This window comes from Chelonoidis abingdonii, chromosome 5 (genome assembly GCF_003597395.2).
Source record: "Chelonoidis abingdonii isolate Lonesome George chromosome 5, CheloAbing_2.0, whole genome shotgun sequence".
Classification (NCBI taxonomy): Eukaryota; Metazoa; Chordata; order Testudines; family Testudinidae; genus Chelonoidis; species Chelonoidis abingdonii.
The window spans coordinates 94,941,004-94,964,372 of record NC_133773.1 but is presented as its reverse complement, the minus strand read 5'-3'; the positions used below and the strand labels follow the sequence as shown (position 1 = coordinate 94,964,372).

The 23,369-nt window shown below is 40.7% G+C and overlaps 1 protein-coding gene across 25 annotated transcripts in view; it reads right to left on the bottom strand.

The window, feature by feature from the left end:
* Nucleotides 1-23,369, bottom strand: part of FRYL (FRY like transcription coactivator) — a 434,628-nt gene that overhangs the window by 42,766 nt on the left and 368,493 nt on the right. For all 25 annotated transcript variants that reach the window (XM_075066487.1, XM_075066485.1, XM_075066486.1 and 22 more), the window contains 7 exons: nt 20,584-20,754; nt 19,246-19,386; nt 12,398-12,595; nt 10,766-10,927; nt 10,379-10,453; nt 4,450-4,626; nt 1,380-1,583 (listed from right to left, as the gene is read on the bottom strand). In XM_075066487.1, the coding sequence (XP_074922588.1) occupies nt 1,380-1,583; nt 4,450-4,626; nt 10,379-10,453; nt 10,766-10,927; nt 12,398-12,595; nt 19,246-19,386; nt 20,584-20,754 (1,128 nt within the window). The remainder of the gene's footprint in view (nt 1-1,379; nt 1,584-4,449; nt 4,627-10,378; nt 10,454-10,765; nt 10,928-12,397; nt 12,596-19,245; nt 19,387-20,583; nt 20,755-23,369) is intronic.

Sequence of the window (23,369 nt, the reverse complement as noted above, 5' to 3'; positions counted from 1 at the left end):
TAAAGTAAATAAGGTTTTTAAAATGTTTAAGAAGCGTCATTTAAAATTAAATTAAAGTGTAGAGCCCCCCTGGACCAGAGGCCAGGACCCAGCCACTGTGAGTGCCACTGAAAATCAGCTCGCGTGCCATCTTTGGCACGCATGCCATAGGCTGCCCACCCCTGATGTATACATTATCCATTTAGTGGTGTTTTTTATTTGGAGAGGGGTAGAGAAGACAATATTTTGTAATAATGAGCAATCTTCTAATACTTAAATGTTTACTTGGAATAAAATTATTGTAATTTTATTAAAAGAATGAATAAAGTTGTTTTGATTCCACACTCACTCAATCCTTTATTTCTCTGCTAAGGATGAAAATTTAGTGCCAATTATGATGGTGGTTTTTGTGATGTGAATACCTGTTCCCAAAACTGTACCAAGACCTTGGAATTTGGAGAACAAGAGGGAGAAGGATTTATATCCCATTACAAATTCCCTACGTTATCCTATCTCCAAAGGTATATTTTACTTCTTAACCTATTCTCAAAATTTAAAAATGACAAATTATCTTAGGTGGTATATCAACACCTAACTGCAAGGGAAGAAGACCATAACCGGAAGATCATTCTTTTCTACAAGAAAAACTACTACTGATAACCAGTGTTTGTGTTTTCACATTACAAAAACATCTAGAATATCATCATAGGTTTCTCTAGTATGAATATTTAGACCAGCAAATAGCTGTACTGGAGAAAATTTAATTTAATCCTGTGCTAATTTATACAAATGAGACATAAACAGGAAGTAGTATTGCATTAGTCTATTTTATATAGTACATAATGAATGAGAATGGAACAGATTAGCAATTTGAAAGGTGGAACACTAAGACTTGCTGCTGTTCTATTTATTTATTTATTTTTGCACTTCAATTATTTCAACTTGCAAATTAGGAATCCAAGCTTTCTTTGGTCAAAAACTACAAAAACACAGATCTTATATTTAAACCGGAATCATCTTTATAATGTTTTAAAAGGCTGTACTACATATTTAATGAGCGCTGATGGAAGGAAGAACACTGCACTGGAACCTCAACATTAATGTATCTACTGCTAACAGAAGAGCCCTTTTGCTGAGCTGAGATTGTGAACTCCACGGGCTTCAGAAATGCCTCCCCAGAGGCTGAACTACACTAGTGCAGTTGCATCCAAGGCTTTCTGCGACTATGGGTGGAAGGTGTGAGCAGTATTTGCCTCTAAAAGATTCGGGTGAAGACTTAAGTTTCCAGCTGTTAGTTTTTATAACAATGGCATCAAAAATGTTCTTTGAAAAGATCTGTTGACAGAACCATTTAACTAAAGCTTAAATAACCTTATTCTTTTCACAAAAGAATGACTTACCATCTGTGATCGGGATAATATCTGACTTGCAGTCAGTGCTGCTTCCTCTTCTGAGGACTCATCAGTATCCTCCTGATTGGTCAAGTTCAAGCTGGGTGTGCTACCAGAATACTGACATTCTTGAAGGGATGGTGTGTCTCCCTTATCAATACTGTCAAGTGAGCGCCTACGGACTCCCCAGTTGAAGTTGTCCATACTTTCACCCTGTAAAAAAAATAAATAAATAAAAAGGAAGCTTATGCTAGATATTTCAAATATATAATAATGAAATGATCACACCAAGACAACACAGAAGACACAGGAATACTGAAAGCACTGTGAACAGAGTTTCAATCAGCCCTTCAATTTTATTGTAATTTTAAATGCATTAAGTGATGTTTTTACTTAAAAGGATTAAGATATATGGCAAATGATCTGCAATTCGCATAAAATGAAGTATGAGTCTCAAATTTCTCTTGGATATCTTGTATTGGGATCTCACTAAATATGTTGTCTATAATCATATCTGTACCAATATTACATGTAACTGACTACAAAGCACAGACTAACACACCACTGACAACAACAGATTAAACAAGCCACTGCACCAGGCTGCAACTTACCTGCAGCTCCTGGTTAGCAAAAAGGAAAACACACATAATTAGAAAAAACGAGGACAAACACTTAAGATACTCTATAACCAGGGGGAAAGGTTCTATTATGTATGAGTTGCCAACTGTAGAAGACTGATTCAAGCTCTGGCAAAAGCTTTAGTCAAAAAAGCTAAAAAATTTTAACTTCTTTTTTTGTGTAAAATTGGTTATGAAAAAGTTATGAGACAAAACACTTAAAACAACATGTCTATGGTACATTTTCCTTGGTGTAACATGTAAAACAACTGTTTAAACAAGCAGTGAATGAAATCCTTGAACTTCAACATAGATGAAATCTTAAATTGACTTTAACTGTCCACATTCAGTTGACAAAACATATGAAGTCATAATTATACTCATATTGGAGGAAACCTCTGACATATTTTTAACTAGACAGTCTGAAAGACATTAAGTACTTTTCAATTTCAATATTTATGAAGAGGACCCTAAACATCAATGTGTGGATCCTCCCTTTTTCTCATTTTCCAATTGAGATATGAAGGATGGTGTGTGGTTTTGTACCTTGAGTGAAATCTATATTTTAGTCACCATTTTTCCATTCTAAGTGGACAGGTAAGATCTTTGGCTTCTTCTGTGGTCTTTATCAATCCATCAATGATACAGCCAATAAGATTCCTTAAAAATGGTTCTCTCAACCAGCCCACATGTCTAGTCTCCTCAAACTTGAAAATACCAATTCCAAAGTTATTCCAGCAACTGGTTGTCTCTCATGGAGATTCAAAATGTTACTAGTATGCCAACATGTATATTTTCCAACTTTTTTCAGTGATTTTGTTTGCTCCAGAGAAATGGACAGAGTATTTGCATGCAAACACAAATGAAGAGCTAGGGATTAAAGCACTGAAAACATCCTTAAACTAATCTATTTTTCCTCAGACTGTTAATATTACTAATACTTAAGTATTAGCAAAAAAAATGCAATATATTTTAATATAAATTACTATATTTCCATTATGTCACATATAAAAGTGATGTCCTAAACTTAAAAAAATTGTGTTTTTGTTGATTAACTCTCCATATCGTACATTGGTAATGGGCAGTGCACAATTTGACATAGAGATGGGTGAACTGGTTGAGCTAGAATAAGAACTGGCTGTATCTCAGCCTGATCTGTTCTTAAAATTGACATTGAACCATATTTGAAATTCAGGAAAAGCAATATGCATGCTGCCCACAAATCCTTCTGTTTTTCAGATGTTAAAATTGAAGGGCCAGCAGTTGTGGCCACTTTTCTACTGGATCTTACTGCTTTTGAATCTACCTCTTCTCAACTGTTCACTTATTCTCGGTTAATTTAGGTGATCAGATATAGGACAAAAGGGAAGGTCACAGAATACCAGAGACCTGGCTGGTGTGTGGGGGTACATGTGTACTGGATAAGTAATTTGCCCTGGGGACATGAGAATCAGCAGAGGGGAGAGATGTAAGGCACTGTAGGCCTCTGGGGAAGGGAGAAGAATTCAGGAGCCTGCAAAGAGGGACAGAGAAAACAGAGATGGAAAGAGAGAGCATCTCAAAGTTCAGATGAATATCTAGGCTTTTTTGTGCTCATCTGAATCTAAAAACCTTCCAAGGTTCTCCTATTATTAATTTAATATTTTGTAGGTACTATAATAACCAGATGTAACAAGGTGAATTACAAAGAGTACTGATTTCTTTTTTTCACTCCCACTCCCTGTTTTGGGAGTCAGTTTAAGACCTTTAAATTATGACGTGTGCATACAATGCCTAACACAAAGGGACCGTGATCCACAGTTGGGGTCTAGAGGCTCTATCACAACACAAATAATAAACAAATAATAATAATTAATATTACTGTTAACTTTTAAACCTTTTATTACCCAATTTCATTACTTTAACAGAATGAAAAATGTGAAAAGAGAAAACAAATGCACCAAATCAGATACAATATGAATGGCAAAGGTAAGGGCAGCTTTACAATATAAACCTTGTGTGAGGACAGGGTGGGATAGTCTGACAATTCATTGAGATAGCAATAGTATATAGTACATGGAATACTATCTTACTACTTGAAATTCAGAAAATGTAGAAATGCATGAGTACCTAAGATTGCATGCATTCTTAATTCCATTCAGCAAAATTTTCCATCGCAGCAGACAGCATTCTTACACAGTGGGCAAAGCTTCAGAGTCTTAATAACAAAATCATATGCTGTCAAAATTATTATTTCCCTGGCTACAAAACATATTCTTATAGAATAAGTGGGGAGTTAAACCCACCCTCATGAAGACAATTGGTAGCTGCATCTGACATTGCAAAATTTGTAGTCAAGGTTTCAAAATCAGTGAAGTTTTGGAACTGCTGCCCAATCCTTAATATTGTACCATCATAATCCAGCTTTTAAAACATTCTAAAATAGAAATTCCAATCCTAAAAAAGAAATTCCAGGGTCTCACCTCTGCATCTTCCAGCTCTACATCTAAAAAGTCAAAATCTTTAAAAACTCCAAACTGTTGTTCACTGCTGTTATCTTCCACAGCCACTTCCTCCTCTTGAATTACCTCTTCTGTTGTTGAAATAAGGCTAGTTTGTTGGTCCCCAACTTCCAAGTCTTCGTTAGAAGAAAACACAACCTACAGAAATAGATAATGGAAATAAACATGGCTTAAGTAATGCTAAGAGATAATATACAGGGAAGACTATGAGATGGAAGATACAGTATTACTAGAAGCCTTTACTCTTAAACTATACAATATGTAATTCTCTTGGCAATGCATATAAGTAACTGGGAATTGGAGAGATGCAATAAGGGGAGAAGAAATCCCCAGGATTTAATTTCTGTAACCATGAGCTAAATGTATATATAAGGCCAGAAGATACTACTATGATCATCTAGTTTGACCTGCATAACACATGCTACAGTGTTTCACTCGTAATTCCTGTATTAAACTCAATAACTTCTGCTGAGACTAGAGCATATCTTTTAAAAAGATACCGCTTTTTGATTTAAGTGATGAAGAATCCATAAAAGATGGTTACTTACCTGTATTGCAACTGTTATTCTTTGAGATGTGGGTGCAGACACACATTTCTCTCAGGTGTGCATGTGCCTAGTGCACTGAAGCCAGAGAACTTTGCTTAGCAGTACCTGTCAGGGTGGCACTTGCAACCTGTGGTCCTTGTAGCCCCTCCTGTGGCTATGTAAGGGTGATGCCACACTGAACCCCTCTCAGCTCCTTCTAAGACTGGAGATTCCAATGCAGAGGGGACAGAGTGCAGGACGTGGAATACGCATCTGCACCGACATCTCGAAGAACAAGAGTTACAATACAGGTAAGTAACAGTCTTTTCTTCTTTGAGTGGTTGCAGATGTGTTTTCCACTCAGGCAACTCACAAGCAGTTCTGATAGGTAGTGAGATTCAGAGTCTACATAAACAGTATAGGGGGCGGGACCTGGAGCAGAGTGGGGGAGATGCCTGGGAGGAGCGGGGCTGGACTGTGGGCAGGGCTGATGGCACCCCAATGTGTCCCGCTATTTTAGTGTGGTGATCTGGTCACCCTAGACATTGATCAAACTGAAAAAAAAGCTTCCACTCAGCCAAATAAGTGGACCTAATAGATAGTTTTCTACTATTAAGCAGCATCCTCTGAACTGCTTCTTAGCAGTGCCTTTCCTCCTCATCTAGCCATGTACACCATGAAGTGCAGATTGTTCAGTGCCAGATGAATAACCTGGCCATGGTGCTGAGGCAGCAGGTCAGAAAGGAGAAGAAGAGATTTGGGAGGTTGAACAGACAGATCGGGAATTTCGGAGAATCAGCATTGCCTTGGCCAAGCTGATGCAGTAAGTATAAGTTTGACACAGTCCAACTTCAGTTTGAGAATAACCTGAGAGATGAGGGGATGGTGGAAAAGGCATATACATCAGGTATGTTCCTCAGTTCAGATGGAAACCATTGATTAGAGAACTGGGACTCAGTCCCACTCAGGAACAAAACTGATGACACTTCTAGTTGTCCTTTGTTGCAAAGAGGTCGACCAACAAGATGCTCCATTCCCTGAAAATGGACCTCACTATGCTGTTTTTTTTGAGACAACTTGTCACTGTCCAAGAAAGTCCTGCTGAGATGGTTGGTCAATTGGTTTGAGAGCCCAGTAAGTGCGCTGCTAGGGTATGATGTCTTCCTTGATGCAAAAGTGCCAAAACTTTATTGCTCCCTGACAAATCTGATGGAAGTGGGCTCCAACCTGCTTGTTCATATAATACATTGCAATGGTTTGTCGATGAGCATATGAACTTCTGATCCCGGAAGGCACACCGTGCACTGTAAATGGCTCAAAACTCCAGTAAGTTGATATGAGATGATGCTTCCTGCTCTGACCCCAAAACATGAACCTTTTATGTTCTTTCATGTGCTCCTCAAAGTAGTGTGGAGTAATAAGTCAACAAAGTTCTGGTCAGTGGAGGACAGGAAAAGGGAACACTCTAGCATACATCGATCTGTTCTGCCCACCACTGTAGAAAGTCCAGAACCTCAGGAGGCAATTTGACAAGCCTGAGACTTGCAGCTAGGAGTACAGACCAACTTCAACCATGCCTGCAATTCGACAAGCCTGGGACTTGCAACTAGGGGTACAGACCAACTTCAACCATGCCTGAAGTGGATGATGATGCAGTCTTGCATGCTGAATCATATAAGTGCATTCAGCCACATGTCCTAGTAACTTAATGCATACATAGGCCATGGTCAAAGGATGAGACTGGGGATCCAGATAAAGGCACCAAATTGTCTGGAACTGCTTGTGAGAGACAGAAAGACCTTTGAATCCAGAGAATCTAGAAGGGGGGCAAAAACTTGATTATTTTAGATGGAATCAATATCGACTTTGTTTTGTTGAAAATTATCCCCAGTTGATCAAAGAGATCCAGTGTGAACTGGACATGACTAAGGACTTGTTCCTTAGATCTGCCTCTCACTAGCCAATCATATAGGTACAGGAAGACATGAGTTCCCCTCCTTCTGACATGCGCTCCTACCGCCATCATGCATTTGGTAAAGACATGTGGGGCTGATGACAGACCAAAGGGAAAAAATGTGTACTGATAGCATTGACTGACAACAAGGAATCTCAAGAACTTCCTGTAGCCTGGGAAAATCGTCACATGGAAACAGGCATCCTGAAGATCAAGAACACCAAACCAGCCATTGTAATTTCAAGTGGGAAGAATAGTAACCATGAGGAATCTCATACACCTGGTGTATTTGCTGAGACTGAAGAGTTTGAGGTTACATCTAACCCTCTACCTTGGACTTTGTGGATTGGGAAGTAGAGTAGAATCTCTTTCCCTGATGAAGTGGAGGAGCCTCCTCTATAGCTCCCAGAGCACACAAAGGCCGAACCTGCTGAAGAACTACAAACTTTGTATGTAGCAGGGTAGGACAATTGAAAGTATTATTGAGAGGAATATTGCTGGTGATGTTTCTGACCTGCAAAATGACATTCTTATGGCCTGGCGTAAACAATGAAAGACCATGAAGTAGATCTGTAGTCCTTAAAAGAATGTGAAGCCTTGACAGTTTTCTCAGAAAACAAAAACTGACCAAACAACAAGTTCTCGATGGCCTGTTGAACTTCAAGAACCATGCTGGAGTTCTGTAACCTCGAGGCCCTTCTCATTGTCACAGCTGAAACCATAGATCTACATGAAACATCTGCCATACCCAGTGCTGACTTCAAAGACATCCTGACCACCAAATAGCCCTCTGCAATAAATGCCTCAAACTCCTCCCTAGAGATTCACATACATTATCCATAAATTTGGACATGGAGTCCTAATTTACTAAGTCTTCTTTAGACAATAATGCTTGCTGGTTGGCAATGCAGATTTGCAATGATGAGGCTGAATACATTTTTCTCTCCATCAAATCTAACCATTTTGACTCTGTCTTTGGAGATATATCTCTCTCTGCTGTACTCTCTTAGTTTCTGCAGTCACAACCAGGGAATTAGGAGGTGAATGCAAGAAAAAACACTCAAAACCTTGCATGGGGTGTTATCAGGGTGGGTCGTGGGCAGCCTGTGTGCACTGCTTAGCTACTAAGTTGCGATCAGGAGTCGAGTAGCAGGGCTGGGAGGGAGCTGGGCACAATGCCAGGTAGTCAGGGTCAGGCACCAAGTTGCAGGCAAATAGCAGAGTTGGGGTCAAGCTGGGTCAGGATATCAGGAAGTCAGGATCAGGCACCAGGCTGGCACAAGGTCTGGAATGGAGGCAGGCAGGCAGACAGTGTTGTTGATCAGACAGATCCCCATGATGGCTTTCTGGTTTAAATACTAGCATCAGTCAATTAGTGGGTTGTGAGTGGAAGCCATTCAGGCCCTGCTGGGGGGTACTTTCTGCAAAGCCTAGCTCCACGGAGTCTTCCAGCGGAAACCCTAGTGTAAGCTTCCAGTGGCAATGTGAAAGTGTCAGTAGCCCAGAACCCACATGGTCCCAGGTCAGAACACATAGCAACAGGTTCTTTAGATCAGGAGAGGGCAAACTTTTTGACCTGAGGCCTGCATTGGGTTTCGTAAATTGTATGGAGGACCAGTTAGGGGAGGGGGTCATGGCCCGGCCCCTACCTCCTATCTTTTCCCCATCCTGGGACTCCTGCCCCATCCAACACCCCCATTCCCTGATGCCCCCTCTGGGACCCCTGCCCCATCCACACACCCCCGCTCCCTGTACCCTGACCGTCCGTGGACCCCTGCCGCCCCATCCAACCCCTCTTCTCATTCCTGATGCCCCCCCCCGAGACCCCTGCCCCATCCAACCACCCCTTCTCCCTGTCCCCTGACTGCCCCACGGACCCCTGGGGTGGAGCCAGAGATGAGGGATGGAGGAAGGGGTTCCAGGTTTGGGGGGCTCAGGACTAGGGCAGGGGTCTGGGGCACAGGGTTGGGGCAGGGACTTACCTCCGGCGGCTACCGGTCAGCAGCGCAGCTGGGATGCAGAGGCTGTCCTGGCACCGCGGACCACACTCTGCCTAAAGCGGCCAGCTGCAAGTCCGACTCCTAGGCGGAGGCGCGTAAGCAGCTTTGCGTGACTCTTGCCCGCAGGTGGCACCACCCAGTTCCCATTGGCCGGAATGCAGAGCCGATGCTTGGGGAGGGGGCAGCGCGTGGAGCCCCATGGCCCCCCTGCCTAGAAGCCGGTCCTGCTGCTGGCTGCTTCCAGGGCACAGCGTGGTGTTGAAACAGGTAGGGACTAGCCTGACTTAGTTGGGCAGCACTGCCGTCAGGACTTTTAAATACCGCTTGGCGGTGCAGACCAGAGTGACCCAGTGCCTGACATGCTGCGATCCAGTACTGGGTCGCAACCCGAAGTTTGAAAAACGCTGTATTATGACAACTAAGGGCATGAGTACACTTGCAGATGTAGAGCACTGAGAGTTAAACCAGCCCTCGGAAAGCATAGTAGGGAAAGCGCTGCAGTGTGTCCACACTGTCAAATTCAAGCGCACTGGCGTGGCCACATTAGCAGTTCTTGCAACACCACAAAGAGCAGTGCATTGTGGTAGCTATCCCACATGCAAGTGGCTGCAACGTGCTTTTCAAATGAGGGGGGATGGGTGGGGTGGAGTGTGACATGCAGTGTGTTGTGTGTATGTGGGGGGAGAGAGAGTTGGTTTTTGGGAGGCTGAGAGCTTGTCAGCATGCTGTCTTGTAAATTCAGACAGCAACAGACCCCTACAGCTGAGTTCAAAACAATGACAAGAGTGGCCACTTGACTTAAGGGGATTATGGGACGTTTCCGGAGGCCGATCAAAGCGCAGTAATACAACATCTTGTTCACACTGATGTTGGGGCGTTTCAGCCAAGGTGCAGCAAGTGTTATGCTTCTCGTGGAAGCAGATTACCAGGAGCGCTCCAGCTACAGAGTCCAGGAGCTCTAAGTGCCTTGCCAGCGTGGACAGGTCATGAGTTCGGGTGCCTGGGGTTGCTTTAATGCGCTCTAACTTGCAAGTGTAGCCAAGCCCTTAGTCCCTCTCAGAGTTACTGCTTTCCAGGATATAGTCTACATTCTTTGTTCCTAGATGATCTTTCATTTAGTAAGCAACCCAATCTTTGTGTCATCTGAAAACTTTATCAGTAATGATTTTATATCTTGCTACAGGTGATTGGTAAAAATACTGAATAGCATTGGACCAAGAAGGGACTCCTCCTGTACTTAACTAGAAGCACCTTTGATGATTCCTCATTAATAATTATAATTTGAAATCTATCAGCCAGTTTTGTGAATTTAGGAACTGCAATTATGACAAAATATTTTTTGTTTTCTTATTAATACTATCAGACTTGAACATGCACAGTATTTCCAACTGGAATTTAGAAATACTTACTGATGGATTTTTGGGGAGACCAGATTCTGGACCACACAGTGAGAGCACATTCATTAGCTTCTCTCTAGTTCTTCTCTGGAAAAAAAATAAATCACATAGCATAACACCTTATTAGAGATACAAAATCTTCCAGGAAGATTAGACGTGTAAAATATCTGGTACTTTAAAGCAGATATCTCAGATGTTGAGGTCTTAAGAAATATCTTTAAAGAAAGAAGATTTCCATTAGGCCAATACATTTATTATTGCAAAATGATTAACTAATATTCAGTAACTGTTAAGACATACTGTTGATTCCAAATTACATTTCAAACACACACACTATATACATTACACTGTATTTTTTATTGAGACTCATGGAACTTGCTGTATTTTCATATAATGTACCTGAGACAGCTGTGGCCTTTTCCAGCTGACAGGGACCAAGGCATTGGAATTGGACCCTGATGAAGTTGAAGAAGTGCTCCGAGTAACAGCAATGACTTTTGGCTTCCCATTTCTGCCAGTTGCACTGCGCTGATCACCATATTTGTTCCCAATAATTGGGGTCTGCCAAATAAAAAAAAATAGAATCAAAGAATCATAGAAATACAGGGCTGGCAGTGACCACAAAAGGTCATCTAGTTCATCCCCCCTGAACGAAGACAGGATTAAGTATACCTACGCCATCCCTGAGAGGTGTTTGTCTAACCTGTCTAAATGCTAGTTTAGAATTCAAATATTTATTAGTAAGATATTATCATCAATTTCAGAACTATTAGCCGTATTAAATTAAAACTCAGTTTACTAAATTAATTTCATAAGCAACGGCACAACTTCATATGTGATTATACTGAGCATCCACACAACATGGGTGCAGTGTGAGCCAGAAGACAAAGTACATACCCATATTTTGCAAGAGGTTGTATCTTGCATATTTGCTGCCCCTGACTCCTTTTTGAAAAGATGTAGGCTTGATACAGGAAAGCCGAATTTTTTTCAAATCTCATCAAAATATATTTGGGCCAAAACCAGAACACAGGATCTCAACTTTCTCAAGCTTTGGGAAGTTGGTTATGGCTTGTTAATGTACTCTTCTTTGCCCCCTTTTTTAAAACGGGTCCCAAACTCTACTATTGGCTTAATGACTAACTGAAGGATTTTGTGAAACAGTTAGTTTGAAACACAAAATATGTAACAAGCTGTGTTTATAAAGTATAAAAACACATTTGGTCTGGTTTGACAACCTAGTGACTTCAGTGGGAAATGTACATGTAAAATCTTGTACTCTACTCAGTAAACAGGGAAAATACATCAAATTCCACAAAAAGAAAAAAATCTGACCTCATTTAATGCATAAATTACTGCCTCTTTTACTGTTGATACCCACAGCCCAAAATGAAAATTTGAATGGACTAAAAGTTTGTGGCCTGAGCTCCGTCTCAGTTGGAATGTAATCTGAATCACAAAATAATTTACATACAGCTGACATCTTTGGTTTGTATATGGGCACTGTATTATTTTCCACAGATAGCATTAACTTTGACCTAAAAAGGCTTAAGCTATTGGTGAGAAAGACGCAATCTTGACTAAAGTTTAGATAGGCTGCTTTACGACAAGACTGGGACATACTGGATAGGATTCAATTATTTTTGAGATAAAAATTGAATATACAATTCTTGGCAAATTATGATGATCATTAAGGGCTTGACTGTGCAACTCTTATATTGGTGACCACTTTCTCATGTAAGTAGTCCCATTCACATTAATAAGGTTAAGCCCAAGTGCTCAGAGAGAAAGGATTATACAAATTGAGCCCAAACAGGACCCAAAGTTCACTTTTCAGTAGTAGCCTAATTTAATTAAGTCTGACAAGTAAACCACTTAGGTGTTTATTATTATTAAATCTTAAAAACTGATTAGTATTTATTTTTTCTAATTACATCTTTCAAAATGTTTGCATTATAAACATGAGTAATAAGAGACTCTCAGTTTGTAATATGATGCCATTATTACATTCCAGCTATAGAAAAGAATTACCTCTGATATATCAAAATGAAAATCTAAGGTCTTCCCAGGTAGTTCCTTGGAGACATTATTAAACATTTTTGTGAATGAGATTTCTGGAGAACCTATATCACCTCCATAAGACTTTGGAATATCATTAGGTACAACGAGACTTGCTGATCGAGACACCACCAGTTTCAAAATATTAAGGGACTCCTTCCAGTATGGACTCTACCAGAAAATAAAATGTACACACATTACAAAATAGTTACTTCCAGTAAATGTAGCAATCTACAGCACACAGCAGACTTTGTTCATGATACTTTAGGTGGAAACGTATTAATCACAGATTTTTCTGTTTTAAAACATGTACAGAAAAGCTCACATCTTTCAATATTAATGTGTACCCTTTGTATAGCTGTAAGTCTGGAAGGCACAAAGCATAATATGGCAAAATTTCAACTGCTGTGTTCACTCCAGGCAATGAATAGCATAAAACTGTCATTATGCAGTGCATTAAGACATCACATGAAGGAATGTGCCTTGAAAGTATCTGATGTATGTATGCATTGTGATAAACACAATTGTTACTGTGTGTTAGTCAGATATAAAAAGATGTGTGATAAAGAAATGAACTTTATATAGTGAATTAACACTACTTAACATTTCTACAAACAACGGTCCCAATGTTCTGTATTCTATACTAAGGTCTCACAGTCTGTAAGAGGGCAGAGGATAGTAGGGATGGGGATATATGCCCTGCGTTCTGCTTCCTCCTCAAGGAGGGAGACAATAAAATGGAGACAACAGAGCATAGAGGAAAGCAGGTAGCAGAGCAAGGAAAGTGAGAAAAGGAGTCTTTGGAAGTATCAGAAGGGAAGATATTGGAAAAAAGGTGCATAAGGAGGGAATGTTAGCAGCATGAGGGTATTCCACTGCTCCTGCATACTCCATGAGGCTCGCTGCCTTCTCTCCCTATTAGCCTTGGAAAGTGGTCATCTGGGCATCACCCAACTGCAAGCCTTAGTAGGCTTGTTGGGGACCCTTATCAGATTGCAGATTATAACAAACCCAAATAGAGTAGTTGGCCCCCTTTCAAGCCAGAATAGTGTAATTGGGAAACTGACAATCTTATTTAGGCTTGGCAGTCAGTTGATGAGCCAATTTTAGCTCACAAGGCTTGTGTATGTTTTAGGAAGTAGGACCTTGGTTGACAGCTGAGGAATATCCTAAGATGCATGAGGGTGATGACTGAGGGCCCCAGTGAGGACCCTAATGCTTATAGGGCAGGGGTCTCGAACCCTTTTACACATAAGATAATTTTTTAAATTTAAGTGCAACTCAGAATCTGCCCTGCCCCTTCCCCAAAGCCCTACCCTCTCTCCACTGCTTGCTCTCCCCAGCCCTCACTCATTTTCACCAAGCTGGCGCAGGGTGTTGGGGTGCACGAGGGGTGTGGGCTTTGAGAGGGAGTTGGGGTTCAGGAGGGGGTAAGAGGTGCTGGCTCTGGGAGGAGGCTCAGGGCTGGGGCAGGGGCTTGGGGTGCAGGAGGAGCAGGGGCGGCTCTAGACATTTTGCCATCCCAAGCACGGCATCATGCTGCGGGGGGCGCTCTGCCGCTCGCCGATCCCGGGGCTCCGATGGACCTCTCGCAGGTGTGCCTGCGGAGGGTCCGCTGGTCCCGCGGCTCCAGCGAACCCTCCGCAGGCATGCCGCCGAAGGCACCCTGCCTGCCGCTCTCCCGGCGACTGGCAGAAAGCCCCCTGCGGCATGCCGCCCCAAGCACACGCTTGGCGTGCTGGGGCCTGGAGCCACCCCCGAGGGGGTTCAGAGTGTAGGAGGGGGTTAGGGATGTTGACTACGGGAAAGTGCTCAGGACTGGAGATTGGGGTGCAGGCTCTCGCTAGGCAGCACGTACCTCAGGCAGCATGCAGAAGGGCACATGGTGCTGCACACTGCCCCTCTCTGCAGGCATCATCCCTGCAGCTCCCACTGGCCATAGCTCCCCGTTCCCAGCCAATGGGAGCTGCAGGGGCGGTGCTTGTAGGCAGGAGCAGAGCGCAGAAACCCCTACTCCTCTGTCCCACAGGGCTGCATGGGCTTGTGGCTGCTGCCAGGAGCAGTGTAGGGCCAGGGCAGGCAGGGAGCCTGCCTTAGCGGCAGCCCCACTGTACCACTGGACTATTAGCGGCCTGAGATCGTGATCAACTGGGACAGTCTCCAAGATCGACCAGTCAATCGCCATCAACCAGTTGGTGACCAATAGGGGGTGGAGTTTGAGTACATCTCCCCCACCACATCCAATAAACATCTTATTTACTCAAGTGGAGCCCTAATCCTCTGAACCTCTTAAAGTCCTCAGTAGTGGGTCTCCCCCTCCTGTGGACCTCAGGAGATTTATACGAAAGAAAGGAGCAAAGCTGTAATACACTGACCCTGATTTTTTTTTCTGTCCATTCTCTCACTTCCTGCAGACTCCACGAGGTTCCCAGGAAGAGATATCCTTGCTTCTACTTTTTAGGTGCTATGCAAGAGTAGGATTCTCTTCCTGCAGATTTCAAAGTAAGAGCAAGAAGAATGCCCCTACAAGCTCATTGCTTTCAAAAATTTCATATTAGGGGTCCTTTAAAACTAAGGAAATGCCACAAAATCACCTTTCAAGAATTTATGAAATAAAAAAGTTAGAAAGCATGCAAATTAGGTGTTAAAAGTTTGTGCTCTCATTGAGAAGTGGATCTCTTACTCAAACAACCAGCATAATCATAACTCTGACTCTGTATTATCATCATAACGAAGGATAACGTATTGAATAAGGTTGCCACTGTTGTGTCTTCTTTTAGAGTGACTTAATGTGTATATATTTAGATAAAGGTTTAAGAGAGAAAAAACAATGACTGTAGGGATCGTGATATTTGCCACAAATAATAGTTGCACCATAAAAGTATCCTTAAGGTATTTAATTACAAATTGTTTCTACGTGAATTTTTAAGTTAAAGCTGACAATTATTTACTGTACAACTGATGTATTAGGTAGTTACCTTTGTATGTTTCCAAATCTTGCAGATTGAAAACAGATGTAAGGGTGAATAAGAACGCCAAAAAATACGCTTTTACAACAAGGGTATCTATATGCAGAATGGGGATTAGAATATTTGAATATCAATTTGCTTTTGTTCTCTCTATACTTAAAATCACAGATATTTACCAGCAACTTTTAAAGTACATAAAGTTTCTTTCAGGAAATTGTATTTTTTATTTTATAAAAAATTAATAGAGCAATTAATATTGCAATTAACATTATAAAATATTGTTAAAAACCTAAAAATATATGTATGTTAAAATAGGTAATTCTGGATATTGGCTAATACCCCTTTAAAAGAGACTAGTCTAGGAAAGATTACAGGAGCTTTCTATATATTAGTAGGTGTGTGAATTTGAGTGTGAAGTTGGCCCTTTTCTATTATTTTTATTTATTTGTATCATAGTAGCACATAGGAACCCCTCTCATGGAGCACAACTCCACCCTATAAGGCCAGGGTGTAGTCATGAGTGTGCCTGGGTGGGCATGCAAGACTACCACCACCTGGCCCTGGCTCTGTTCCGGCCCCAGCGCTTGCCCCGCTCTACCTTGCAGTGGGCAATGGATATGCTGGCCAGAAGGCCCTCAGGAGCCCAGGCACGCATCTGAGGAGTGGGATCGGGGCATGGGGACTTGTCCCGCTTAGCCCACCTGGCGCTCCAGCTGGAGACTGGAGTCAGGGGCTTGCCACACTCAGCCTGCCTGCCTAGCACTCCAGCCGGGGAGTGTGGTCGACGGTTTGCCCTGTTCTGCCTAGCACTCCAGCTGGGGAGCATGGTTGGGGTATGGGGACCTGCCTGCCCACAAGCCCTTGCACCCCAACCCCGCTTCCCAGCTGGAGCACTATACGGGTGGACGGAGTGGGACAAGGCCCTGCGCCTGACCCCTCTCCCCAGATGGGGTGTCAGGCACGCAGGAGTAGCGGGACAAGCCCTTGAGCCCCAACCTCTTTCTCCGGATGGAGTGCTGGGTGGGCTGGCTGAGTGGGGCAAGACCCTGACTCCAGTCCCTGGCTGGAGCGCTGGGTGAGTGGGCTAAGTGGGAGAAGTCTCCGTGCCCCGAAAGCGCGCTTGGGTCCTGGGGGACCCTGGCCAGCATGTCCATTGCCCACTGCAAGGCCGGCTAGAGAGGGTGAGGGGGAAGTGGCCCTGATCCCTCCAGCCCCCTCCCCCACACTCTGCTCCCTCTCAATGCCCACCCACCTGAAGTCAGGGCCCACCCATGCATCTCATCCTGACTATGCCACTATATTAGGCTCTGTACAAACCCAGAACAAAAAGATCACCCCTGCGCCAAGGAGTTTACAATCTAAACATAAGACGAGAGACTAGCTGGATGCAGACAAATGGGGGAGTGCAAGGAAACAATGAGACAATATTAACCTGCATGTAAGGCAGTGGTTTCTGCACATGAGTGAAATTACCAGTTGTGACATTTTGTGTAGGCATCAGAGTTTTGAGGAGGGATTTGAAGGTGACTAATGATGTGGCTGTGTAGAACCACTTACCAATTGTGTGGGGGCAGCATGGAAGAAAGCACGAAGATATTTGTGTTTCTATATGAAGAGTAACCAAAACCACTGAAACAGTTTCTATTAGAATAAACATTTCAAAATTATGTATTAAGGTATTACTGCTTTAGTCTTCCAAAGGATTGTATTGTGAATTGGTGCTTGAAAAAAGGAAGCAGTTGGCTCAAATTTAAAAGTGCTCCAGGAAAGTGGCTCTATTTTCTTCTTCTTTCTGCCATTTCAGAATTCAAGTAGCTTTACTGGAGTCCTTTTTTAAATCATCCAGAGTTGTTAATTTCATTTTAAACAGCAAGTTCACAACACAACAGCTGGACTACATGGATTTTTGCCAAGATTGTTGCTTTATTTGCTCTAATGCTATTTTAAAAGCCCTTCAGCAAAATTTTGAAGAGATGATATAACTTCCTGCAGCATTACTTTAACTATTTAGACTTCAGTGCAGGTTAAATCTAACAATATAAACATAAAAAACGTTTTATTCTTTAAATCAGTTTCAGGGACCCCCACATAAACAAAGCAGAAGAGTCTACAGGCATTTTATATGGGGTGAGGCTGAAGCAGCTCTTGAAGTAATCAGGACAAGAGTATGAGAACACAACAGGAAGCATATGGGCTAAGTGCACTCTCTTTAATTGAACATTGATGGCCTTCAAAATAGCGAGCAGTTCCAGCTGGGAAGATGGTGGGGGGAAGAGAGGAGAGAAAGGAAAGAGAAAATACATCAGAAGAAGCATATCAGCAGGGTTGCTCAATGTTTCAGGATTCTCCCAGACTGAAAAAGCTTCCAGTTTTTGAAAAAAAAAAAATATATATTATATATAATAGCTAAACAACATTTATATATATGGCAAGTTTCTTTATCAACAGCATGTTTCACATATTTGTAAAAAAATATTTTATTCTTAAAAAGGTAATAAATAAAAGTTATTTTAAAGGTTACAAGTTTATAAGATAAACAATCACTCTCCAGGGTGTAGTAATAACTGCACCTTTACTAGTAATGGATATCTGTTGGCCTTCAGTCTTATGATGTGCCCAGTGGATGTCTACATCTCACTACAAATGTACTCTCAGTTTCGGGTAGTTCTTTACTAAGTTTAGTTATTAACAGTAGACTCTCACTGTAGAGTCCTGAGAACCTAGCCAATACTACCATGTGTAAAGCATGATAAAAATGTTTCTTTTCTTTTCTTTTTTTACTTCATGTTGCTGAAAAGAACAAAATCTACTCTGCCAAAGCATCCAGCTACAACTATGTACTTTCCTTTCATTACCATCAGCATTCCAATGGTTAATTTCTTCACATAATTAAGATTATATTCAATAGAGATTAAAAAAAGTCTTCCCAAAGAAGTTAAAGGTGAAAAGAGCAGATGTCAGGCCAGCAAACTATGGTTACATTGATCATCCAGTTATGCCTAATGTCTCCTGACAAGAGGACAATAACTAAAGTGCATATCTACCATAACAAAATGTCCAGAGAATACTACTCTTCCTGGTTAATTATGATTAAGCCATTTTGTGGAACTACATTTCACAATAAAGTTGATGGATAAAGAAAAAAACCCAGAACTTTGTGGATTGAAATGATTATATACTTCAGGCATTTTTGTAAAGTTTTTCTTTACAAAAAGCCCAAATTTCTCCCAGGGATTTCATTTTCTATAAACTGGGTTGCAGATTGACACAGTGAATTACCAGGGGCACAATTTTGTCATCTATGGTTGCTATCATCTAAAGAAATGTACTTGAATTTCATGAAGCTGTATTTTAATATGTCTGTGTCCATGTCCATCTGAGGAACATTAATATTGGTGCAAGTAATTCAAATAAGCATTTAACTGTGAAGCTTCTCTTTGAAAACAAATATGCCTAAAGAAGGAATTTCTGCAGTATTTGGATGTAAACATGTTCCCTTATCTGCACTGGGATAGCTGAAAGCTCATATTTTGTTATCACTATATACATACAGAGGACCAAACCTGCAAATAGATATGTGTGTAAATTTACTCACGTAAGTAGTCCCATTAAAGTCAGTAAATCTACTAATGTGAGTAAAGTTAAATACATAGGCAAGTGTATACAGGTTTGGGTCCATTATTTATAAAACAAACACTACTGGCTTTCACTTAGCACTGCCATTTTAGTCAAGTGACTATACTTTTCAATAATCTGCATTCAAAAACAGTGCTAAGCGTATCTGCATGAAATTTTTCTTGACTTCCTAAATATACAATGTTTTCTGGTTATTTACATTTTCAGAATACCTACCTGAACATATTTACCAATAACCTTTATGATCTCCAGATTAAACTGCTTCACTGGTGCCGCAGACAGGTCAATATGACTCAGAAGACTGTAAATGATCTGCAATAAAGATTGCTGCATGCTGGATAACCCTTTCTCTAACAGCTAAAAATATAATTGAAAAAGTGAATTTTAATCAGGTTGCTTGATGGCAGCACAGGGTACAAAGATCATTATACAATAATAAATGCTAGCTAACTGACATAGATTTCCTTTTTCCCTTTTATGTGGTGAATTAAAGATTCACTTCAAAACTTCAAGATCTGGCTTGAAAAAGAGAATATAGCAGAGTACAACAGAACTAACTGTATTTTCTATTCTAGTATTTTTCCTCTGTATTCACATTTTTCATTATGTAATGCAATTTTGGTGATACTTTAAAATGTTAGCACAGGCCTAAAGCACCTACAAGCAAAATATTTCAGACTAAATAAAACAACTCTTCTAAATCCCAAAGCTCCCTGAATTTATATGTATGCTGCTTTAACATACTGTACAAAAACAGGAAAAACTGCAAATAATGTTACATACAGGACTTATGGTCTATAAGGCTTATAAAAGTTTGATCCATACAATGGTTATGGTCTTTATCAATAAAATATTCACACAAACAAAGATTTTTACAGTGAAAAAAAAAAATCAAGAGATATCAGGGTTGTCAGTTTTAAGCAACACATTTCAAGAGCCAGTTCTGGTAAGCTCTCCATGCAGAGCACTTCTATTAGAGGCAATGGTAGTTCTGCACATGGAGGGCTTGCAGAACTATTCACTAAATTCTGCATGCTCAAAGCATTTAGAAAAATATGACACACAATATTTACATCTTTACTCTCTGATTAACATTTATTTTCCACTAAGAGCAACTTTAAATTACAGCTTAATCTGGATCAGACAATTTCTTTTAATATATATTCTAAATATATTTCTTTAAAACCAAAATCGATGTACTTTATCCAAACTTTGATAGGAATGAAAAAGGAGCAATAATAGCTCTGTGCCACTAACTGATGTAAAGGGACAGAACTTAAGATTTATTACAAAATATTACTGCCATAGAAAAATGGACCCGTCATTGGCAGGATGACCATTTCAATTAAAAAATTCAGATTCACTACTCAAAAATAGTTTCAGCCGCCCTCTCCCCTTCAAATCCTACAAACTTTTAATGTCACTTTATTCCATAGAATACTTCCTAAATATATTTTTTCAATTTTCATGAGTGTGAAAAATAAAAATGTGCTATAATAAAGGAATGGTTTAAATCAGGCTGTCTAAATGAAATACATTTTCAGTAAAATTTACCTCTGCAAGATAAGTTACAAGGTTAAATGTGGTATCTGAGAAGGAGTCATGCAAATATCTACACACTACATTAATCCAGTTAGAACAGTCTCTGGAATAACTGTGTGTACTGTATAAACTCATCATATGTGCCAAATTGGCAAGAGTTGGTGACTTCTCCTCTGCACAAACCTACAAAACAAAAAACAAAAATTAATTTCCTTCACCCACTAAATTATTGAGTATAAGGAATATGTAATACTTTTCTGAAGGTTCAGGATTTATTTTTCAGTAACAGGAAGGACAAAGTACCCACAAGAACATCTATATTTTACATAGTCAGGCTCAAGAATTTCAATTTGCTATAAAAATAATATAGAAAACTGCTGAAAAGATTTAAAATGACTATTTAATATAAAAAATGTGCAGCATACTTACACTGTTAAAATAAAAATACCACCCAGGGCTAGAGTCATGCCTTTAGGGGTAGCTGTACTGGAGGTGGTTTCACTAAGAGAGGGCTGCTGTAAAATCTGATCAGTGAAGGCTGCCTGGGAGGGGTAAATATCCTGGCAAGCCTGGCTCTGTTCCTGCCTAGGCTGCTCTTACTTTTCCACTCCACTCCACCCACACTTCTGAAGCTGTACAGCTTAGTTACAGGTTCCCTAGTAATGTGACAGGCACTCTGAGTGGCTTGCACCACTGCATCCATGCTTCAAGTGGACTTACTGCTCATGTTAAATCTGTTTTAAACCAGAGATGTCTGGGCAGAAAATCTGGCACATGATGTTCTTATCGGTAAACATTAAACTTTTTTTACTGGTGGACAGCTCTCTGAAAACATCCACTCAATGTGCAGCGGTAGTCAAAAAAGCAAACAGAATCATTAAGAAAGGTATAGATAAGACAGAAAATATCATATTGCCTCTACATAAATCCATGGTACGCCCACATCTTGAATACTGTGTCCAGATGTGGTCGCTCCATTTCAAGAATGATATATTGGACTTGGAAAAAGTTCAGAAGGGGCAACAAAAATTATTAGGGGTATGAAATGTCTGTTGTATGAAGAAAGATTAATAAGACTGGGACTTGTCAGCTTGGAAAAGAGACGATTAAGGAAGGGATATGATAGAGGTCTATAAAATCATGACTGTTGTGGAGAAAGTCAATGAGGAAGTGCTATTTACTTCTTCTCATAATAGAAGAACTAGGGGCCACCAAATTAAATTAATAGGCAGCAGGTTTAAAACAAACAAAAGGAAGCATTTTTTCACACAATGCATCGTCAACCAGAATGATGATGCTCGTTAAAAAATAATGCGTTAATTAAATTTGTGACTGAACTCCTTGGGGAAGAATTGTGTCTCCTACTCTGTTTTACCTGCATTCTGCCATATATTTCATATTATAGCAGTCTCGGATGATGAAACAGCACATGTTCATTTTAAGAACACTTTCACTGCAGATTTGATGAAACACAAAGAAGGTACCAATGTGAGATTTCTAAAGATAGCTACAGCATTCCACCCAAGGTTTAAGAATCTGAAGTGCCTTCCAAAATCTGAGAGAGACAACGTGTAGAGCATACTTTCAGAAGTCTTAAAAGAGCAACACTCCAATGTGGAAATGACAGAACCCGAACCATCAAAAAAGAAAATCAACCCTTCTGCTGGTGGCATCTCACTCAGATGATGACAATGAACATGCTTCGGTCCATACCGCTTTGGATGGTTATCAAGCAGAACCCATTATCAGCATGGACACATGTCGTCTGGAACAGTGGCCGAAGCATGAAGGGGCATACAAATGTTTAGCATAACTGGTATGTAAATACCTGGCAATGCTGGCTACTAAAGTGCCACATGAACGTCTGTTTTCACTTTCAGGTGACATTGTAAATAAGAAGCATTATCTCCCGTAAATTTAAACAAACTTGTTTGTCTTAGTGATTGGCTGAACAAGAAGTACTGAGTGGACTTGTAGGCTCTAAAGTTTTACTTTTTTTTTTGGTTACATAACTGCATTAAATAACCAGAACAATCTACATTTGTAAATTGAATTTACATGATAAAGAGATGACATTACAGTACTTGTATGAGGTGAATTGAAAAATACTATTTCTTTTGTTTGACATTTTTACAGTGTAAGTATCTATAATAAAAATAATCTAAAATGAGCGCTGTACACTTTGTATGCTGTGTTGTAATAGAAATCAATATACTTAAAAATGTAGAAAAACATCAAAACATATTTACAACATTTAAATCAGTATTGTATTTTATAACAGTGCGATTCATCCTGATTAATTTTTTAAATCACAATTAATTTTTTGAGTTAATCGCGTGATTTAACTTCGATTAATCAACAGCCCTAGTGCTTATGTATTTTAACTGCCTTTAATGGAATAAGCGTTTTGTCCTTTTTGAAAAAAAGTTAATTACATTGCTCACTGCTGATCTTCATTTAATATTCCCCTCCATCATTTCTCTTTCTCTATCCTCCTGCTCTTCAGTATATATTATTCTGTTGCCTGCACTCTCCTCCTCCTCTCCCTTTAACATGCCCTAACACCTAGTTCTTTATTCTATCTGTTCCCCTGAAGATATACCTAGCTGCCTTGTTCCCAGGGCCGGTGCAACCATTTAGGCGAACTAGGCAGTTGCCTAGGGCGCCAAGATTTGGGTGTGCCAAAAAGCAGCACCCCCCCCCAAATTTTTAAATGGTTGCAGCGGCTGCTGCGTAGTCTGAGCTGCCGGCGGCAGCAGCTGCCTGCAGCCCAGCAGCTTAGGGCGCCCCCGGGGTCA